Source organism: Chroicocephalus ridibundus, chromosome 2 (genome assembly GCF_963924245.1).
Source record: "Chroicocephalus ridibundus chromosome 2, bChrRid1.1, whole genome shotgun sequence".
NCBI classification, from domain to species: Eukaryota; Metazoa; Chordata; class Aves; order Charadriiformes; family Laridae; genus Chroicocephalus; species Chroicocephalus ridibundus.
Genome location: NC_086285.1, coordinates 36,235,341 through 36,254,291, shown reverse-complemented (window position 1 = coordinate 36,254,291; position 18,951 = coordinate 36,235,341). Strand labels below are relative to the sequence as shown.

The window sequence follows — 18,951 nt, the reverse complement described above, 5'->3', positions numbered from 1 at the left end:
TCTTCAAATCCACAGGGTTAACTCCCCTCTCTCTCCTCAACTCTGAGCGCTCAGGACAGGGTCCACTTCTTCCACAGCCACTGCCAGGGAAGGCTTACCACAATTCACAGTCAACCTAAGACTTTCTGCTAGGAATTGTCCACTTAAACTGATTTTAGAATGTCTAGGCTTATGATGTAAGAAGAAAGACAAATAAATAGCAGTAATAGGAAAATGAGTGTTACATATACAATTTATACCATTCAATTTTCTCTAGTATTTCAACCGTTAATATCTAGAAATTAACAGTGTAATATATTGCAGTGTAAATATTTTTTTGCACATCTACTGTTACATGGAAGTAGAACATAATTTAAAGAGTTTATTATTAAGGCAACTAGTGAAACTTTTCAGGTTTATATTTTATTTTTTTAATCTTTTTACCGACCTGCCACCAATTTGGATCTTCCCGGTTTACAATCTGAAGAATTTCTCCTTTAGAAAATTTCAGACCTGCTTCTTTGCATGGGATGAGGTTGTCATTATATGGATTGTAATCAAAATGACACTTCACAAAAACCTGAAATATGTAAAAATTTACAAAGCTTAAACATTATAAAATACGTTCTTACTAATTTATCTGTCAAACTGAAGTAATGTCTTTACCTACAGCATAAAAGGTTTGACACGATCGAAGTTGCATTTGGCGAGTAAAACACAATCTATGGGAAAAACTGGCATATACCAGCTGAGAGAATAGAATAATCAGCAGTGCAAACCTTGGCTCAAGGAGCTTCATGATAAAAATAAAAAAACAGCTGTTCTATTTGGACAATGTATTACAAAACACTCATTTTTGCATTTTGGTATATACAACTCAATTTGTATTCTGACTTTAAATTACTTAAAAATATAAAAAAATCTCAGAATGAGAACACTGTATTCAAGGCTTGTGGAATCTTAAGAATTGATTTCACCATGAACTCAGTGTTTTGAAACAAACAGGATATGCGACTGCTTGGAACTCAATTTTGATGCAGGGGAAGAACCAGTAAGTTGCACCAGCAGACTGGAAACATCTTTGACTTTTTCTCTACCAGGCTGGGGGGCAAAGGAAGCAGCCCACCTGCCCCAAATAGAGCCCATTCCCTCAGCATGTCCTCAATGTAAGCATAGTCTATTATAGTCACGGGCATTGAGACCCACTACCTGAAGGACTGTCTTGTAAGGTGTTTCAAATGCACTGATTTAGAGCAACAAGTTACTTCTGCAGTGGAGAAACCAACTGCCTGCAGCAACAACAAAAGGATAAGCAATAGCCACCATGCAAGTTCCTCCTTAAGTCAGCGAGTTCAAGCTCATCCGTTGAATTCAATGTGTTTCTGAATTCTATGAAACAGATTACTTGGACACTGATCATGATACCAACACATGCAGTTCACTGCAGTTTACTGTGATTGTGACTAGGTCATCAGAGGTCGCAGGATGTCAAAGAAACTGGCTTTATATGTAGTAAACAAATGCTTATCAATCTTAGATACTAATTAGAATTTTTTAAGCAGGCATACTAGGCACGGTATTAATCTTCTGAATAAACCCATTTCCAAAATGTAGTTAAAGGTGAACACAGGTATCTATATTTTATCCATCCTGCTAGCATTAAATACACAAAATAATCAAAACATGTCTAATCCAAAATCTTAAAATAATCTTATGCAATAAAGTACCAAGCAGAAGCACTTTTGATAGAATTGTTAGAAACGTGCTACTGACCTGTTGAGGAATAACAGTATCTCTGTAGCTGGGGAGAATCTTCAGAGTGACACTGCCACTAATATTTTTCAGCAGTTCCTGCAATTCCTTTGGATTGTTTCCAACCTCATGGCCATTCACCTCTTTAATAATGTCACCTACGTGCAGAAGACCTTGTCGATCTATCATTCCGCCATGAAGAATTCGTGCTATTACCAGATCATTGTTCTCAACTCTAAACGTAACACCCTGAAAGAGGTACATGACACCCAGTTTACCATTGTTTGAATTTCAATTTCATTTTACCATTATCTCAGGCAAAGATATACAGCTCTGGGATATTCTATCCACCCCAATGAAAACAGACAGTAATAGTTACTACAGCGTAAGAGTCCTTAATTCACAGATAATCGCCAGGTGACACAAAAGTACTTTCAGACAAGGTTTTCATGCGAGTGAACAATGACTGTATTGTTCTTGACTGCATGCAATACTGTCATTTTCTATCAGGACCAAACAGATGTTGTGTTAGTCAGTTATGCTAGCAAGTCATTCAGCCTAATGACTGCTTATTCACTATCCCATAATTTTTTTAAAGAGAACAGGATGGACAATATACAAGTATCTTCTTATTTCAACCTCTCCATACTGATCCTATCACCCACTAAATGACACAACATTACGGAAATAATTAAAACATAGAAATCAGGCACGCGCAAATGTTTTCACTTGCACTTTTAAATTAAAGACTTACTCATCTTCAATTACTTACCAGTGGTTCTCCTGCTCTTTTGTGAATTCCAAGGATACGAATAGCATCTACTGGAACAATCTGGTTGTTCACTGAAGAATTATTGACTTCTGGGCTAGAAGGAGGAGAATCGTAACATTTTGAAGCCACAATATCATGTGCTTCCAAGAGTGACTGCAAAGGAACAGAAAAAGCCTTTTTTAAAATGATGAAATAACAATTTGCAAAAGGATTTAGTGCTGAATAACCACTGAATCTGCCCTTTTGGGATCAGATCATAAAACTCTTAACTTCACATAGAATGGAGCAAAAACTGACATTCAAGTACTCACATGGACTGATAAGCCTACTGTCCTGGCAAATACGCTCTCTTTTGTAAATACAAATACTTCTCACAGAAGTATAGGAAAAACGTAATGAATGCGTCAGGAATGTGTGATCATGCAGGGAAGAAGATGGAAAAAAGAGTACCTAATATTGCCTTTCACCTACTGAGACAGTATCTGAGCAAATGATTAAAGTAAACAAACAACCCACTGCAAAAAATATGAAGATAACTCATTATTAGATACTTGTGTTTAATGTAACAAAATTTTCCTCCACGGTAATTTGGATAATTACAGGTATGCAAGGATTTCCAGCAATCTGCAAAATGAGTGCTTTCTGCTTGCATAAAGCCAAGGCAGAATTCTATGACCAAATGAATCTAAGTTGACAGAATTAACTTTCTGGAAGACAAGAGCTCGGACCTTACAGTTAATGGTGTTTTCACCAGTCCACATACATAAATACAAAGCAAAAGGAGGAGATCCAAATAAGTATAAACATCTTTGCAAGGCAATGAAATTTAGACTTGATTTTCTCATAAAAATACTTTAAGATTTAAAGAAAAGATTTATAAGACAATACATACAGGTAAAACAAGATCAAACTTGTGAAGTTCTAGACAGTGGAGACTTTCTGTCTTAAAGAGGAAAAGTGGCATCCTATAGCCACCATATGCGGTAGTTCAAGATAAAGGATCCTATAGCACAGAGAGTCTCACTGACAGATACAGAAAGAAGAAAAGAAGCAAATAGAGGAGATGCCTTCTAGGCCTCAAACAACATAGCTTTGTTTCAAACAGTGACCTGATGAGATACGGTCTTAAGTCAGATCACTGACTGGTGTCAAATAAGCAGCTAAAAAGAGAAGACACCATAGGGACCATCACTGATAGCGACATGCACATGCCAGAGGAAGACAGCAAACTACTAGAAAGCAGAGCAAGTGAGCTGAAAACATTTAAACAAATCTGAAAAATTTGCAATGCAGTCTGCTCCATCCTTCTGTAAGCCACCTCTGACCTAAAAGTTATGCAACCTTATTAGTTTAGTGCTAAGCTCAACATGCAAGCCCTCAAAGTGTCACAAACCTGAACAGTCATTTTAATCTGCCCATTACACAATGGCCCTGCTGAGACTTCAAATTGAGGTTAGAAGGAGGTACTAATTCACCGATGCTGCCCCTGCCATTAAGACTGTAAAGACAGCTGCTTATTGTGGCTGCTCTGATACTGTGGACATAAACCAAATCAAATTAAATAGGAAAACCAATCATTTATTAAAATCAAGCAGCTGTCAGATGGTTGCAATTTCTAATTCTTCATTATCCAAGACACATCCAATTCAGAAACCAGGAGAACAGATCTCTCTCTCTGCCAATGTTTGCAAGCAACATCTTTGGATCTTTCTACATTTCCAAAATGAAAACAACTAGCATCAATTACACATTTTAACGCATTACCACTGACAAAACCAAGCAGATACACCAGCATGATACTTCCAGTTTTCTCTTTTGGTCACATGCTAGAACAAATTGTTCCCAAACTTTCTGGCCACAAACCACTAGATTTCTCATGGAGCCTTACACATAACCATGCTTGTAGAGCTACCTGCCCTTAATAGTCATATAATTTATGAATTATAATCTGATCCACAGTCAAAAAAAGACTACTAATCTAAGAGTATGTGTCATCCTTTTCATATTAACACGCTCTGTAAGATTCTTCATTTCTTAAATCTGATCTCATTCCGCATTCTGACTATTTATTCACTCAGTTTTATGGATAAGCATGAATTCTTTCAACTACTACTTAACCATCACAAAATCTTCTACTGGCTATTTACATAACGGCTGAGTCACAGAAGGATTATCAAGGACTATCAACATTTCTGCCCACAATTATAAAAGGTTTCTTTAAGAAAAGTAGTTATTGGTTTCCTAAAAGAAGCCATAGTTAATTTACTACCTTCCCATATCGAACTCTCGGTTCTGAAACTCAGGAATCTATACCAGTTTTACAAGACTGTTTCCAGCCAGCCAGGTCACAGTATATATGGTCCTGAAGAACCCTTAGACAAAGCCACCTGGCAACAGAGGCCATGCGTCTGTATCCACTGCCAGACTACTCTCCAACATTTTATGTCGCTCAGTTACTTTCTTATTTCAGTAATACGGTTGAGTGATCTGAGAAATACATTTGCATGAACTTTACTTGTTTATGGTTTCAGAAAACGTAGTATCTTGTGCTCCTGCAACTCCAGAGCTCCTCTCCAATCTCTCCTTTCCCATACTGGTGCTAGAACACTTATAAAACCACTGCCAAAGTCTGCAAAACAACATGGACTGAATAATCAACAACCATAAAATGGTTCAAAGTTTCCTCCATAAAGCATGTAAACAGGATCAGCTGACTATCCAGGACTGGGTAACTGTAGAGAGGATATCATGGAAAAAACAACAAGGTTTCTGGAATAAGCCATTTAGAAGAACTCTCTGCATATCACAAGAGATATCCCACACAATGGACATACAGTCCTGTGGCAGACAGTACGGCCCCTTTGTGCAAAATACTGTCATAAAGTAATCCATAAATTTAGAATATATTGACTTCTTTACAGTAGTTTTCTGTGGCTATTCTTATTTGACAGTAATTGAAAATGCAGTAAACAGAGAAACATGAAACATCCAAGGCCCGCTACAGTGCTGAAGCCAAGTTCAAAGTCAAAGTTTGTTTTTCCAAAAAAAAATTCTCAGCACAATCTGTATATGTTATTAAGCATTGCCTGCCCTATATGGTAACTTTCTCCAACTGTGATCCAATGGAACAATTAAACTACCACTTGGGGGCAGGAGTTGGGGGGAATACCTAAGAGCAGAACAATCTATGGTCTTGAATTCAGGACTCATTTCCTAACATTTCAGGCCTCAAAAGTACTTAAAATATTTCTGTTCCTTTTTTATGCACTAAATATGTGCTAGTCTTCTCTGATAACACCGTCTAAATATTAGAGCTTAATAAATGGAATACAGGCCCCTAATGTACATGTGAAAAGAATACATTTTTAAAGGCCGTTCTGGAAAAGGCAGGAAATCATTTAAGATCTTAGAGAAATCAGAGGGGCTATTAAGGAGGCATGAACATGTGGGAAAAATAACCCTATAAATTAAGATCCATCTAGGAGAGAACTTAAGATCACTTTCTAAATGAAACATTTTCAAGGTATGATTAGCTGTTATAAAGCTAACTATTAGAAGAAAATATTGGCTGCTTTTCAGATTAAGTATTTTATTGCCAGCAGAATGTAATATTTGGGATGAATGGCTTGCATAATTCTTGGAAAGGTGAAAGTAACTTAACAAGTTCTTCCATAAGCAGCACAAGTGATTCTTCTGCATGTTTAACCCCTCCAGCTGTGTGATACTTTCAACTCCTCCCTCTTCCCTGAAGGCAACGTCTCTTCCCATTCCTCTCTTCTGCTCTCCAGTTACTGTCTGGTAAGACTTCCTATAGCCTTTTCTATGCACTATATGTGCCAGATGGCTCTTTGATACCAACTGGCCTGATGGCTAGCCAGTACTGTGAAACTCAGAAGAACTTAGTATCTTCCACACGTTGACCCCTTAAAAGTTCTGTTAAAACTAAAAAGGGTAAAAAGTAGAAGGGAAGAAAAATATAGGAATGAACGGAGAAATGAGAAAAAGGAGGGAACAGACAGTCAAATGTAATGTATAACCATACATGCACCTGTAGTCCAGAAGCCAGTCCCTCCCCACTGTTCTTCTATAAAAATGTGCAAAAGAAATTAAGTTCTCTAATTCAGTATTTTTGGCACTAAATGATAAATTCAAATAAGCTATAGCACTGATGACTTGTATACCACATTTGATACTTGTACTCCGAGGCAGGTTACAAGTGTAAGATGATGCCTTGATAAAGCGGCACCATTCATTTGTAAAACACAGAATCTGCCTCTAAAACAGTTACATAATAGTGTCCATGAAACTTTAAAAGCGTCAAGTCAAAGTGGCTTGTTTACATATTTACTGAACTGGAGAAAGATGCAAATTACATTTTCTATAATTACAAATGACATTGTATTTTTCCTTCCTTCCTTCCTTCCTTCCTTCCTTTCCTTCCTTCCTTCCAGGTCCCTTCTTGCAGAGTTTGGAACATGCCTCCTCACACCAAATGAGGCAGAAAGATAGCACTTGTCTCCCGTGTATTTAGCTAATTTTCTGTTTCCTTTTCAGAGAGAGAGAGAGAGAGAGAGCGCCTCCTCAAGTGTTAGAAAGAATATTGTATGCATATTTTGGCATGCAAATTTTCCTAGCAGCTCTTCTAGAGAGGTCATAACTACAATATCAGTTAAATAAAAACACTTAATCAAAACTATACTACTCTGGCCTCAGTTGTCTTTGTTGCCTGCCTCCAGCTGGAGAATGGAAGCACAAAATTAAGGGCCAAAACCTACAAATTTTAGGCTTCCAAACTGAATCACATCAGATCTACTTTGAAAAAGTAAGTAGCTAGCTGCTTTTTGCCTGTATGCAGCAGCCAAAACTGGTCATTGTTTCTGCAAATGAGACTCACAACAGGCACTTAAAAATAAAATAAAAAAAAAACCCCAACAACTTAAAGCTGTTTCGGATTTTTTTTCCTCTTCCTTTCACACCTAATTCTTTCTGTACCATCCAGGTTTTGCAGCAAATGAAGTAGGGAGCTCTAGAAATGGCTTACTTCTCTTAAATACCCATGACTCACTCAACAGTATAGTGAAAGCAGCAGCACACAATCTTGTTCATAGCATGCAATAATCATCACATGAATTTTTAAAATGGGTTCCAAGGAAGAGTCAACAAACTGCAAACCAGTAAGTCTGATGTTGATACTAAACAAGTTAGAAGAGTTTCCATAAAAACCAGAATGATTAGCCAAAACAGATCACGGGAAAACATCAACACACTTTATTAAAGGGAAGTCATGAAAGAGTAACCAAGCATGGCAGCAAGGCAGTTACAGTTGATAATATAGATCAATTTCCAAAAGGCCTTTATCAAAGTCTTTTAAAGAAACAAAGCTACTATAGGATAAGCAGTAAGGTTCTCAAGTAGATGAAAATATTGGTTAAAAGACAGAAAAAATAGGGCCAGGAATACAGCATTATTAGTTTTCACAATTCATGTCACCAAGTGCAGACTGGTCAGTATCAGGTACCGATAGAGACCACCCAGAAATGCTAAGGATGAAGCCTTCAGGGAATTGTTATGGAAACTCCAGACATATAGGAAGTAAATGTTTGTCCAAGATTTATAACAGAAACTCCAATGGATTTTAATACAATGAGTTAAGATATTCCTGAGGTGATATCAAAGAATAAAATCATGCTCATTCTTAACCCCACTTGGCTTCTGCTTTACCTTTCATTTGGAGTAAAATCCTACATATTAAAGTTTGCTGCTGTTCAGGTTTTATTTCATTATTATTATTAGATCCATATGCGGACACTGATCCAGTTAAGTTGGTAATATACAGTAAAAAGATGGCACCTGAAAATGAGGCTCCTTGAGTATTCCAACCAATTCTGCAATATTCTCATCTTTATTTACTAAGGGACTGATGTCTTCAAGAATTTCATTCACCAACTCCAGGTTGTTGTCACTGACAGCCTCAAGTTTAGAATCTTCCAGTCGCTCATGAGCCTGTAAGTTTAAATATATGAGACTATACTGTAAATAAGTTTCAATTAGTTCCAATTTATAAACCTTTAAAATAATTTCTTGGTGCAACCTTTAGCAGGAGAGCCAGAAAAATGACATATAGTACAATCTGTATATTTTATCTTTGTAACTGATGAAGGATTTTGCTTAACTACATGACCCAGCAAACTTTATAAGCAGCACCTTTCAGAGATGCTTGTATGTCCTTATTTCCTATAACCTCTATGCTGTATACACCAAATAGTCCTCTCTCAATGATATAGTGCCTCAGACCTTTTCTGCTTCAGAACCCAGTACAAGTGCACCTTCTAGAAGAAGGACAAAAAAGGAACTATGGGATCTGCTCAAAAAAAAAAAAAAAAATCTGCAAGAGAAGCATTTACCCCAGGCTCCTCCCATTCAAACACCTTCAAAACAGCAAATTCTAAAGGAAAGTCTGCATAAGTGACGGAAATGTTAAAGAAAAGTCTGCAGAAAAGGTGGCTAACAGTATCCTGAGCTGCATTAAGAAGAGCACTGCCAGAAGGTCAAGCTCTACTGGGCACTGCTGAGGCCACACCTGGAGTACTGTGTACAATTTTGGACCTACTGGAGAGAGTCCAGTGAAGTGCCACGAAGATCATGAAGGGACTGGAGCACCTCACATTTGAGGAAAGGCTGAGTTGGGACTGCTCAGCCTCAAGAAGAGAAGGCTCAGGGTGGGATCTCATCAGTGGGTATAAATACCCGAAAAAGGACGGAGCCAGGCTCTTTTCAGTGCTTCCTGGTGACAGGGCCGGAGGCAATGGGCTCAAACTGAAACACAGGAGTCTCTGTCTAAACATAATAAAACCCTTTTTTCCACTGCGAGGGTGACTTGAGCACTGGCCCAGTTTGCCCAGAGAGGTTGGAGTCTCCCTCCTTGGAGATATTCAACAGCCATCTGGACACAGTCCTAGGCAACCACCTCCAGGTGACCCTGCTTGGGCAGGGGGTTGCATGCCCTCCAGAGATCCCTTCCAACCTCAACCATTCTGTGATTCTGTGATAACTTTTTATCTCTTTCTAGAGCTACTGCTGCAGACGTAATCCTTTCCTAAACACTGTGGATACTTAAATTCATTGAAAGGTAGGAGCTTTGAGCTGCAAGAGAAACATCTCATTAATCTGAATGCTTCACTTATTTATTACAGGTAGTGCTGTATCATAAAATTAGACAATAACAGGAGGCCAAAAATAACTAAGATTCTCAAAGCACTCAATTAAGAGTTATTTACAACAGCATAGCAACAAGAAATTCAAAAAAGAACAATCACTTTGTCATGTAAAAACACAACAAATAACAGATATATTTGTGAGTTGTGTATATATACTTCTCATATATATAATTTGAAGGTATGCACACATATCTACTTTCTTATTAGCGCTTTAAAGCAGATATTGTAATAAAATTTTGCTAAAGCCAGAAAACTTCATTTCCTGAAATTATCTAAGTATTAACTTCTACTTCATATGTATAAAATGGTATTTCTGCAGGACTGATGATCAAACACTGAAAAGGCTAACTTAACATAGAGAAAGACATTTCAAGCATTCCCAGACACCAACACACACAAACCAAATGACCATGATTACAAAGTCATAAGAAGCTTGGCACCTACACACATTCTACTTAATAAGGGAATGCTATTATATACACACTACATACAATAAACAACATCCTTCTTTTAAAGTTTACTTTTACAGCAAGTGAAAACACAGATCTATTGAATTTTAAACATACTCCAACTGCAAAACCTGTGTAAGATTAGAGAATACAGGTTACCTTCTTTCTCACTTATTTTCTTTAAAATACTACCACTAACAGAGAGTATAATCTAAATACAAATATCCTCACCCTTCACCCAAAAATCCAGGCCATGTATATACTGGGAAACTGGAAGTTTATCAGTCAACAACCTCTGATACTGTAATATGTTGAGGAGTTGCAGGATATGGAGTGGTATGAATAATTAAAAAAAAAAAAGGAATACCTAACTTAGATATTGCAATTATTTTTTTTTTTTTCATTTCAGTTCATCATTTCAGAAAGAGTGATACTGAATTAAGTCTTCTGATTCACTCAATATTTATTACACTTGCCATATGTTCAAATAATAAGGCTTCTGCCTTCAACAGTCTGACATCCTAAACACTGGTCTCAATGTTTATAGATTACTCTCAAGATGCTTCCTTGGTCTGGGTTAGGCATTCAGTTGGTATGCTGTATGCTTTGCTACAATACTAAAAGCAATATTGTGACTGTAGAAAAGAAGATAAAGTTTTGAGGTTCAAAAGAATAGTTAACAATCCAGAAGAAAATTTTGATAAGACAGTTCAGTAGCAAAACTGAGTAAAATTCATGCATGTTGCAAATTCAACAACTGTTTTCAAAAAAGCATAACAATTCTAAAGGCTAGTTAGGATTGAGCATAAACATCAGTAAATGAAGGAAAATGCATTTTACAGTGATTACAGTACTTCCCCTTTCCCCTACCACCCACTAAAGAATGGAAAGGTACAGTAGAAGAACCCTATCTGAAAAAAAAAAAAAATCTGTAATTTCTACTTTGATGCCTTTATTCTAGACAGAAAAAGCGTCAAATGAACTTAACACAATTTTAAATGATTAGCCGAACTTTGTATTGCAAAATATTACAAACTAACTACTATGCTTATTGCATTGACTGAAAAGAAAAAATAAGCTTGTATGGCTCATGGCATGCTTCCCTAAGTTTCTTTTTGTCCTTTTTGGGATACTTTACATAATGATTAGTCTTAATAATTGACTAATAAAGGAAAATGAAAAAGCTTTTACATTTCTGGCCTGGTCTGAAATGAATCTCCTTAAATAATCTGACCATCTCAGGGTCCTGAGAACTGCCTATTCTGTTAAAACTATCTATTCTAACAGAAAAAACAGTTTTATGTATTTTTAAGAGACAAATGGATGCACATGTACTACACATACTTCCTGAAATGTGTTGTTGTTTTGATCTTGTCCTTATTTAGCTCTGCTGGTTAGGACTGAGTTTTTGGGTTTAATTCCGAAATAATTACAAAAGAAAATATGAGTGAGGTCATGCCACATGAACACAATTAAAACCTTTCACATTCTAGATAAAGGAAGTTAATAGTTAAGAGTCTGTTTCCATTACAAGCACGTTTTTACATCTGCTAGTCATTAAACTCCACACAATTGTAATTGGCCATTAACGCAAAAATTCCTGATAGGAAAAAAAATGCTTTGCAATGAACATTTACTTCATGATAAATATTAAATTAAAGGTGACATATGCAGCAGATACAGAAGTTGGAAACAACTCTAAGTAAGAAAACGCTTTTACTTACTCCAGTAAATTTAGTATACAAATCTTTCCCTCTGCAGTCATCTCACTAGCAGATGAGACACATCCATTATTTTTAAGTTTATTACTATGCAATGTCTTCCACTTACAAGCAATTTTTTTGAACAGCTCAACAGAAGTAAATTCTTATATGAATTCTTATGAGAAGTTTTCCTCTCCAGATCTTTATACTGAGCAAAATCCCTGCACAACAATCCTTTAGCTTTACAGAGTATTTCATGCTTGCCCAGAGGGCACTGCTTTCAGATGTCTATTCATATTAAAGAGACAGCTCCATTTAAACTAACTGTTTTTTCCTCATGAAAGGAGATTATTTTTATGAAATAAAATTAAGAAAGAATATAAGCGCTGTGCAATATTGACTGCATCTCCTAGCGACAAGATCAGCTACATTTTAGTTATGGAGTCCAGAGATTTTTTGTAAGTATCACATTACATATTTATAATTGATTGCTACCATCTATTAATAACAGATTTTCATAATGCAAGACCAAAACTAAGGATAGTGCTTGTCTCAGAGAGGTGACAACCAATGGTCACCTAGCATTACTCTGAGATCCAGAAAAGGGCATGGAGAGAATATTTCACTGGGCTGATCAGAACATGGTTTTGAGCCAGAGACAAAACCAAAACTTGTTTATGCCATGGGAGAAAGAAGGTTATTACTCTCACTTTTCACCTTTGGCAAAAATGCTGAAAGTCAGCAGGCATATGGGTTTTGCACACAACAGTGGTCACGAGACTATGTTAAAACCAACTGCTTCTAATTGCAAGTATTTTGACATTTTCTTTATAAATAAAGTTACCACATTATTTCTGGAGTCTCTAAATTTTTCTTCTTCCTCTAGAATCTTCCATAGAACAATAAATCAGCATGTACAGAAATTACATTATATCAAATTTTCACTTTCAAGAACTCCTTCAAGTCTTTTAATAAGACGTACCGTCCATAAAAGCCATTGTTAATAACTCAATCCATACTCAATGTTCACCCAATATTTTAAAAGTGAAAATACTTCCAGATTCTACTCAGAGCAGCAAGTTTAAATACCTTAGCAAGTGATCTTACAATAGGGTTTTCCATAATTCCTTTAAGAAAAATCAGGTCTATTTCTTCAGCGCCTGTTGATGTCGGCAGATCAGTAAGGTTATCCAGAACCTGCTGCATGACTGCTGACAAAACAAAAACAAAAATTAATTACTGACCAAAATAGGCTTGCATAAATAGCAAATGTTCTGCGAAACACAACAATATTAACTTTAGAGATGTTAAGAAGCCAACTACATCTACTGAGAGCAAGTGGACAGAATGCAAAAATAACTTTTTTTTGTTTGCTTGAAAGATGGACATAAAGGATCTATCCAGATCGAGAGGGGTGACAAGTGGTGTTCCTCAGGGATCCATACCAGGACCAGTGCTGTTCAATGCCTTCATCAATGATATATACAGTGGGATGAAGTGCACCCTCAGCAAGTTTGCAGATGACACCAAGCTGAGTGGTGCAATCGACATGCCAGAGGGATGGGATGTCATCCAGAGGGACCTGGACGAGCTAGAGAGGTGGGACCGAGCAGACCTTATGAAGACCAACTAGGCCAAGTGCAAGGTCCTACACAATCCTCAATATCGATACAGGCTGGGGGATGGTGTGATAGAGAGCAGCCCTGCGGAAAAGGACTTGGGGGTGATCGTGTATGAAAAGCTGGACATGAGCCAACAGTGTGTGCTTGCAGCCCAGAAGGCCAATCGCATCCTGGGCTGCATCAAAAGAACCGTGGCCAGCAGATCCAGAGAAGTGATTCTCCCCCTCTACTCTGCTCTCGTGAGACCCCACCTGGAGTACTGTGTCCAGTTCTGGATTTGAGGGCTGGAGCACCTCTCCTACAATGACAGGCTGAGAGAGTTGGGGCTTTTCAGCCCGGAGAAGAGAAGGCTCTGGAGAGACCTCATAGTGGCCTTCCAGTACCTGAAGGGGGCCTACAGGAAAGTTGGGGAGGGGCTGTTTGCAAGGGCAGGTAGCGATAGGACGAGGGGCACTGGTTTTAAACTAGAGCAGGGTAGGTTTAGATTAGACATTAGGAAGAAGTTCTTTACAATGAGGGTGGTGAGACACTGGAACAGGCTGCCCAGAGAGGTGGTGGAGGCGCCATCCCTGGAGACATTCAAGGCCAGGCTTGATGAGGCTCTAGGCAATCTGATCTAGCTAAAGATGTCCCCGTTCACTGTAGGGGGGATGGACAAGATGACCTTTAAAGGTCCCTTCCAACCCAACATATTCTATGATTCTATGGTTCTATACACCAACCAATTATAAATTTTACAGCACTTGTATAGGCAAATGTCACTGTTTTTAAAATAAACACATAGTTCCCAACAATTTTTTTTAACCAAAAATTTGCTTCCAAGGAAACTTTTACCTTGGGGACACTTATGTCCATCCCCAGCCATCCTTTACAACCAGTTCTGACTTACTGCCCTCCAGCACTAAGTGTAGACAGTGCAAATGCTAACAACAACCTGGCACCACATCACACTGCAATGGGAAGTATATCCTACAATGCAAAACCTATCGTGCCTGCCCAGTACCCTCAGTGAAGATTTTCCTGGCTATCTACAGACTCACAGAGAGAACTGCAGCAACTTGGGTGAGAATGATCAATGCTGCCGAAGAAAAAGTCAGAAAATCCTACCACCCCTGCTGCCTTGTCCCATGAAGTCATTGAGGTGAGTGATGAGAATTTATTTTATAACCGTGTGCTTCAGCCCTCACGTTTAAGTTGAGCAGAACAGATCTTTTATGTCAGACAACAGGTTCAGCATGGTCACATATTACAGATTTCCTGTGCATTAGGGCACGTGCGCAGCAACCCTCAGCTGGGATCACATCAGCTAGCCCCAGGCTTGCAGAGATGAACATGTGCCAGTTTAGGCTGAGCACAAAAGGGGGCACCACTGGAGACAGTTATGATGTTCTTCGCGAAGTAAATGGTTGTTCTTTCCCTGTTTTTCAACATATGACTAAATATTCTTATCTTGCAGTATTATCTTAGTAGTACATCGTTCTTGTTTTTAACTGTATTCTTTTAAACTCCTGCCAGGTTATGTGTGCATGCTCAGACAGACACATACACAGATATACTAAAAAAAAAATAAAAATAAAAATCTTCTGTTGAGATCCCCAACAAGCTAAAAAGCATTAGAACAACCACTGTGTACTGCAATACTCCCCATGTTGCAGAGCAGCCTATATATCAAGACAATTAGAAAGCCTATATGCCCCTTCTCCCACACAGGAATTTACCCTTAACTTTCCTCGTTGGTTTATAATGAAAGCTATTATGAAACACTACACAGTAACAGAACAAACAGCATTTCTCAACACCTACTTTCTAATTTCAATTCTCCCTAGAAAATTCCATCCCAATAAAAAAATTTCTGGCCATTCTTTCTGTCAAGTGGAACCAACTTTTCAACAATCAAATCATCTTGTGTGCCACATTTTAACTACAGCAGTGTATGTCAAAAGACTACATTTTTAAAAAATATGTTTCAACCATACTTCTCGCTTTCAAAAAGTAAGTCTTCTGTGAAACCATGAGTAGGAGGGAAAATGACACTTACTTTATGCTTGCAGATTGTGAAGCAATATTATTTCTACTTTATAATAGACAAAGTGCTGTTAGCAATCACACATTACATAAAGTCACCAAATCAACGTGTAAATAGTCCACATCCTCCTCAAACTAGGTATGTCCTATATCTTGACTATTTCAGCTGCAGATGCAACTGCCTTGTTTCACGTTTTCTCAAATCCCAGTTATAGATTCACCACTCTTAATGCAGTCAGTATTTGCAGAAGTAGACATATGTTTCTAGCCAATTTACGTAGTGTACTGGGTGCTGCATAAATGCTGCAAAGTAATAAGCTTTCTTTACATTTTTACATTTCTAAGGGCTATGTAAACTGTTTTAAGGGACTTTAGGTTAGTGCCTTTGTTCTTATAAATAATCTTAGTGCAAATATAAAGCTTCCTTCGAGTCAATGCATGCATCAACTACCAGTTGCAATTCCAGCACTTGATGCTGACCGAGGCATGCATAATAAAGACATTCCTTATATACCACCATGTTAATAAGCTGTTTCTTACATAAGCCTTTCAGAATTCTGCCTATCTTAGAATGATCAAATTAAAAAAAATGAAATCTCTACATAAAAACTTTATTATCAAGGAAAAACTGTTGAAAGCAACATTAAGCTTCACAAGAATGACTTTCAAGCTTCGTGCAGCTAGACAGGGTATTTTCAAATGAATGTCTTATTTAATAAAGGTTTCACAAATCCTAGCATCAAAACTGCTTAAGTATATTTTATCATTCTTGGAAAGCAAGCAAACACCTTTATCAACATGCAGAATTCAAAAAATTCACAAAGGCAGACTTGCATCTCAGGTGATCAAAACCATCTGTTTTCAGAAATAGCTACCTATTGCTGCTGTGCATCTGATGGTTGCCTTCTCTCATGGCACAGCCGTCATGGCAAGAGTCTTCTTAGCTATGAATAGCATTGCCTCAATATTAGGAAGAAAAACAAAAAGGCAGGCATATGTAAGTTGGGATAAGGCACCTTTACACACCCTGGCTTGTTTAAGTTTGAACACAATGTGGGTCTCTATTGCCTCAGTGTAGCTCGTTCCCCATCTTAAGGGGAAGATCTTTCTAAGTAGTTGAATAAAAAAAAATACTGTTAAGTACTCCTTTATTTTAACCAGCTATAAAGTTAAGTAAAAAAAAAATTGCACTAGAGAAAGCTTTAGGAAGCTGCAGCAAAGTCTTTGCGCCTATTACTTAGTACATGGTAACTAGAAACTAGAGCAACGTTTGTATGCTTCTCTATGTTTCACTGCTTTACATTCACCTGGAAAAAAAATTCAGAACATGACCAAATGTTATTTCTCAAAAAGTAATCATGAGCACCTTCCAACAGGAATTATGTCAGCTGGTTTACTTAAAAAGAACAGACAACAATACATGGGTACTTTTTGTGACAGACTAGACTAAGCACCTTAATTTCAGTGTTTCACGTTTATTATGCAAGTCATGGGCCAGCTTCAAACATTTCATGTGAAATGCTAATATTTGCTCACATGTGAAAATAGCTTTGAAAGTCTATGCAACATATTGACCTACATACACCTTAGGTATTCATATGTGTACTTTCAAACAATTTGATTTATCCAAAGACAACTGGAGGGGGAGGGGAAGGACAACACTTTGGTAATTGTATTATAGACCCTCTTTTTACGGATCTATTCAACAGGCTTTTGTTTATTCGTTTCTAGGGAAAAAAAGTCTTATTAAAATACAAACAGCAGGAGATATGTTGTTTCCAGGCTTAATTATAATGATCTTTCAGAATAATGTAGATACTCATGGAATTTCAAGTACCAGTCTTTAAAACAATTTCCTCTTTTTTTTTTTTTTTCCTGGGGCAAAGCCACCTTAGCTCTTTTAGAAAAGTATCTTATCTTTGAGCAGCAGGAATGAAAACTGGAGATGTAAGTACTCACATAGGAAAGTTTTACTTAGAAGATCAGGTCCTATCAAGCGAGAAACAGATGGAACTAAGGAGTTCAGAGACTACCAAATCTAAATACCCCATCAAAAATTGCCTTTTGAGCCTCCCATCTCTTCTCTGGCAAACATGCCCTTGAAATGTTGATAGAGGTTACTCACTGGAAGAAGAAAAAAAAAAAAAAAAAAAGACAAAAAAAACCCAAACCTGTAGAACTTGCATATAAGTCAAGCACACAAGAACTAAGGACTACAGTGACCAACCACACAGCCTGGCAAGCAGTGTATAAACCAGGCTTGTCAGGAGCGCTCCTTATTGTTGGATACTTTGGTCTCCAATAAAAGGCATATGCATACTTTTCCTTCAGTGGAAAATTAATTGGGTCTCTCTTGCGTCTCTTGTCCCATCTTTGAGAGGAAACTGGTAATAACATACTAACGTTGAAAGCTCTAACATGTACCTCTTTCTCTCTCTGAAGAGAGGCTTGCTTCCACACGGAGAGACCCATTTGGGTAAAATTTTACATTCTCATTGCAACACAAAAGGATTTGCTTTCTGAGGACAGCATGAGATAGACGTGGTTGACTACAATGGTTAACAAAACCATCTAGGACCACACACATTACAAGAAACACCTATTAACAACAGCCTCCAGACAGAACAGGAGGAACTGAGCCACAGAAACAGGCTCTCAGTTGAGGCAAAGTGTTGAAGTAATGGGATTATTAGGAAAAAGTGACAACGGAGCCAAGTTTGAGCTGGGACTCTGAAAACAAAAAATCAGATTACAATGGGACACCCTCCACTTCAGCCCCTGGCTTTGGTGACAGGGAACATACATAGAATTAATTTCCACAGTCAATTTTCAAAGAACATCTTCATAACCATGTAAAGCGTAAAGCCTCAAGCTAGACTCAGCAGGAGCATACTGGTCTGCTGTGTACATACACTGAACAATTTAATCCTACCATGCGTATGAGCCCATACTCAGAGAAACTAGTTTGTCATTTGAATCCCATATCAAAAAGAGAGAGAGATGTTAATTGATCTCTATAGCAAACACAGTGCATCCTGAGGCATGAGAATACAGAAATCCTACTTATGAATACAACATTTATTAACCAGAATTAACTCCTTCTAATTCACATATAGCTCTTCAGACAACCAAAGGATGCTTCAAAGGTTTAATCTACATATCGTACCTTACCATAGTAAATTCAGATCAAATAGAAGTAAAAGATACTATGATAACTCTTCTCTTCATGTATTTATAAGAAAAAGACAGGCTTTCACCAAGCTCTCAATTGTGACTCTTCTATTAAATCTGATTTTACTCTTTCTTTCAGTGCCTAATTCTTGTCTACATTAATTCTATGTAAAGGAAAGAGGAAGCATACATTTAAATAAATTTTGCAGATTTGCAGACAGAAGACAAACGTGTCACTCACTGGGGAAAATCAAAGCTTTC

At 37.5% G+C, this 18,951-nt stretch overlaps 1 protein-coding gene across 2 annotated transcripts in view; it reads right to left on the bottom strand.

Moving 5' to 3' along the window:
- PALS2 (protein associated with LIN7 2, MAGUK p55 family member) overlaps positions 1-18,951 on the bottom strand; it is a 61,455-nt gene that overhangs the window by 15,331 nt on the left and 27,173 nt on the right. The window contains exons 2-6 of one of the 2 annotated variants that reach the window (XM_063325028.1): positions 12,962-13,083; positions 8,354-8,506; positions 2,504-2,656; positions 1,753-1,980; positions 428-559 (exon numbers count right to left, since the gene is read on the bottom strand). In XM_063325028.1, the coding sequence (XP_063181098.1) occupies positions 428-559; positions 1,753-1,980; positions 2,504-2,656; positions 8,354-8,506; positions 12,962-13,078 (783 nt within the window). In that variant the 5' untranslated portion in view covers positions 13,079-13,083. The remainder of the gene's footprint in view (positions 1-427; positions 560-1,752; positions 1,981-2,503; positions 2,657-8,353; positions 8,507-12,961; positions 13,084-18,951) is intronic. The other variant, XM_063325027.1, reaches the window with a different exon arrangement.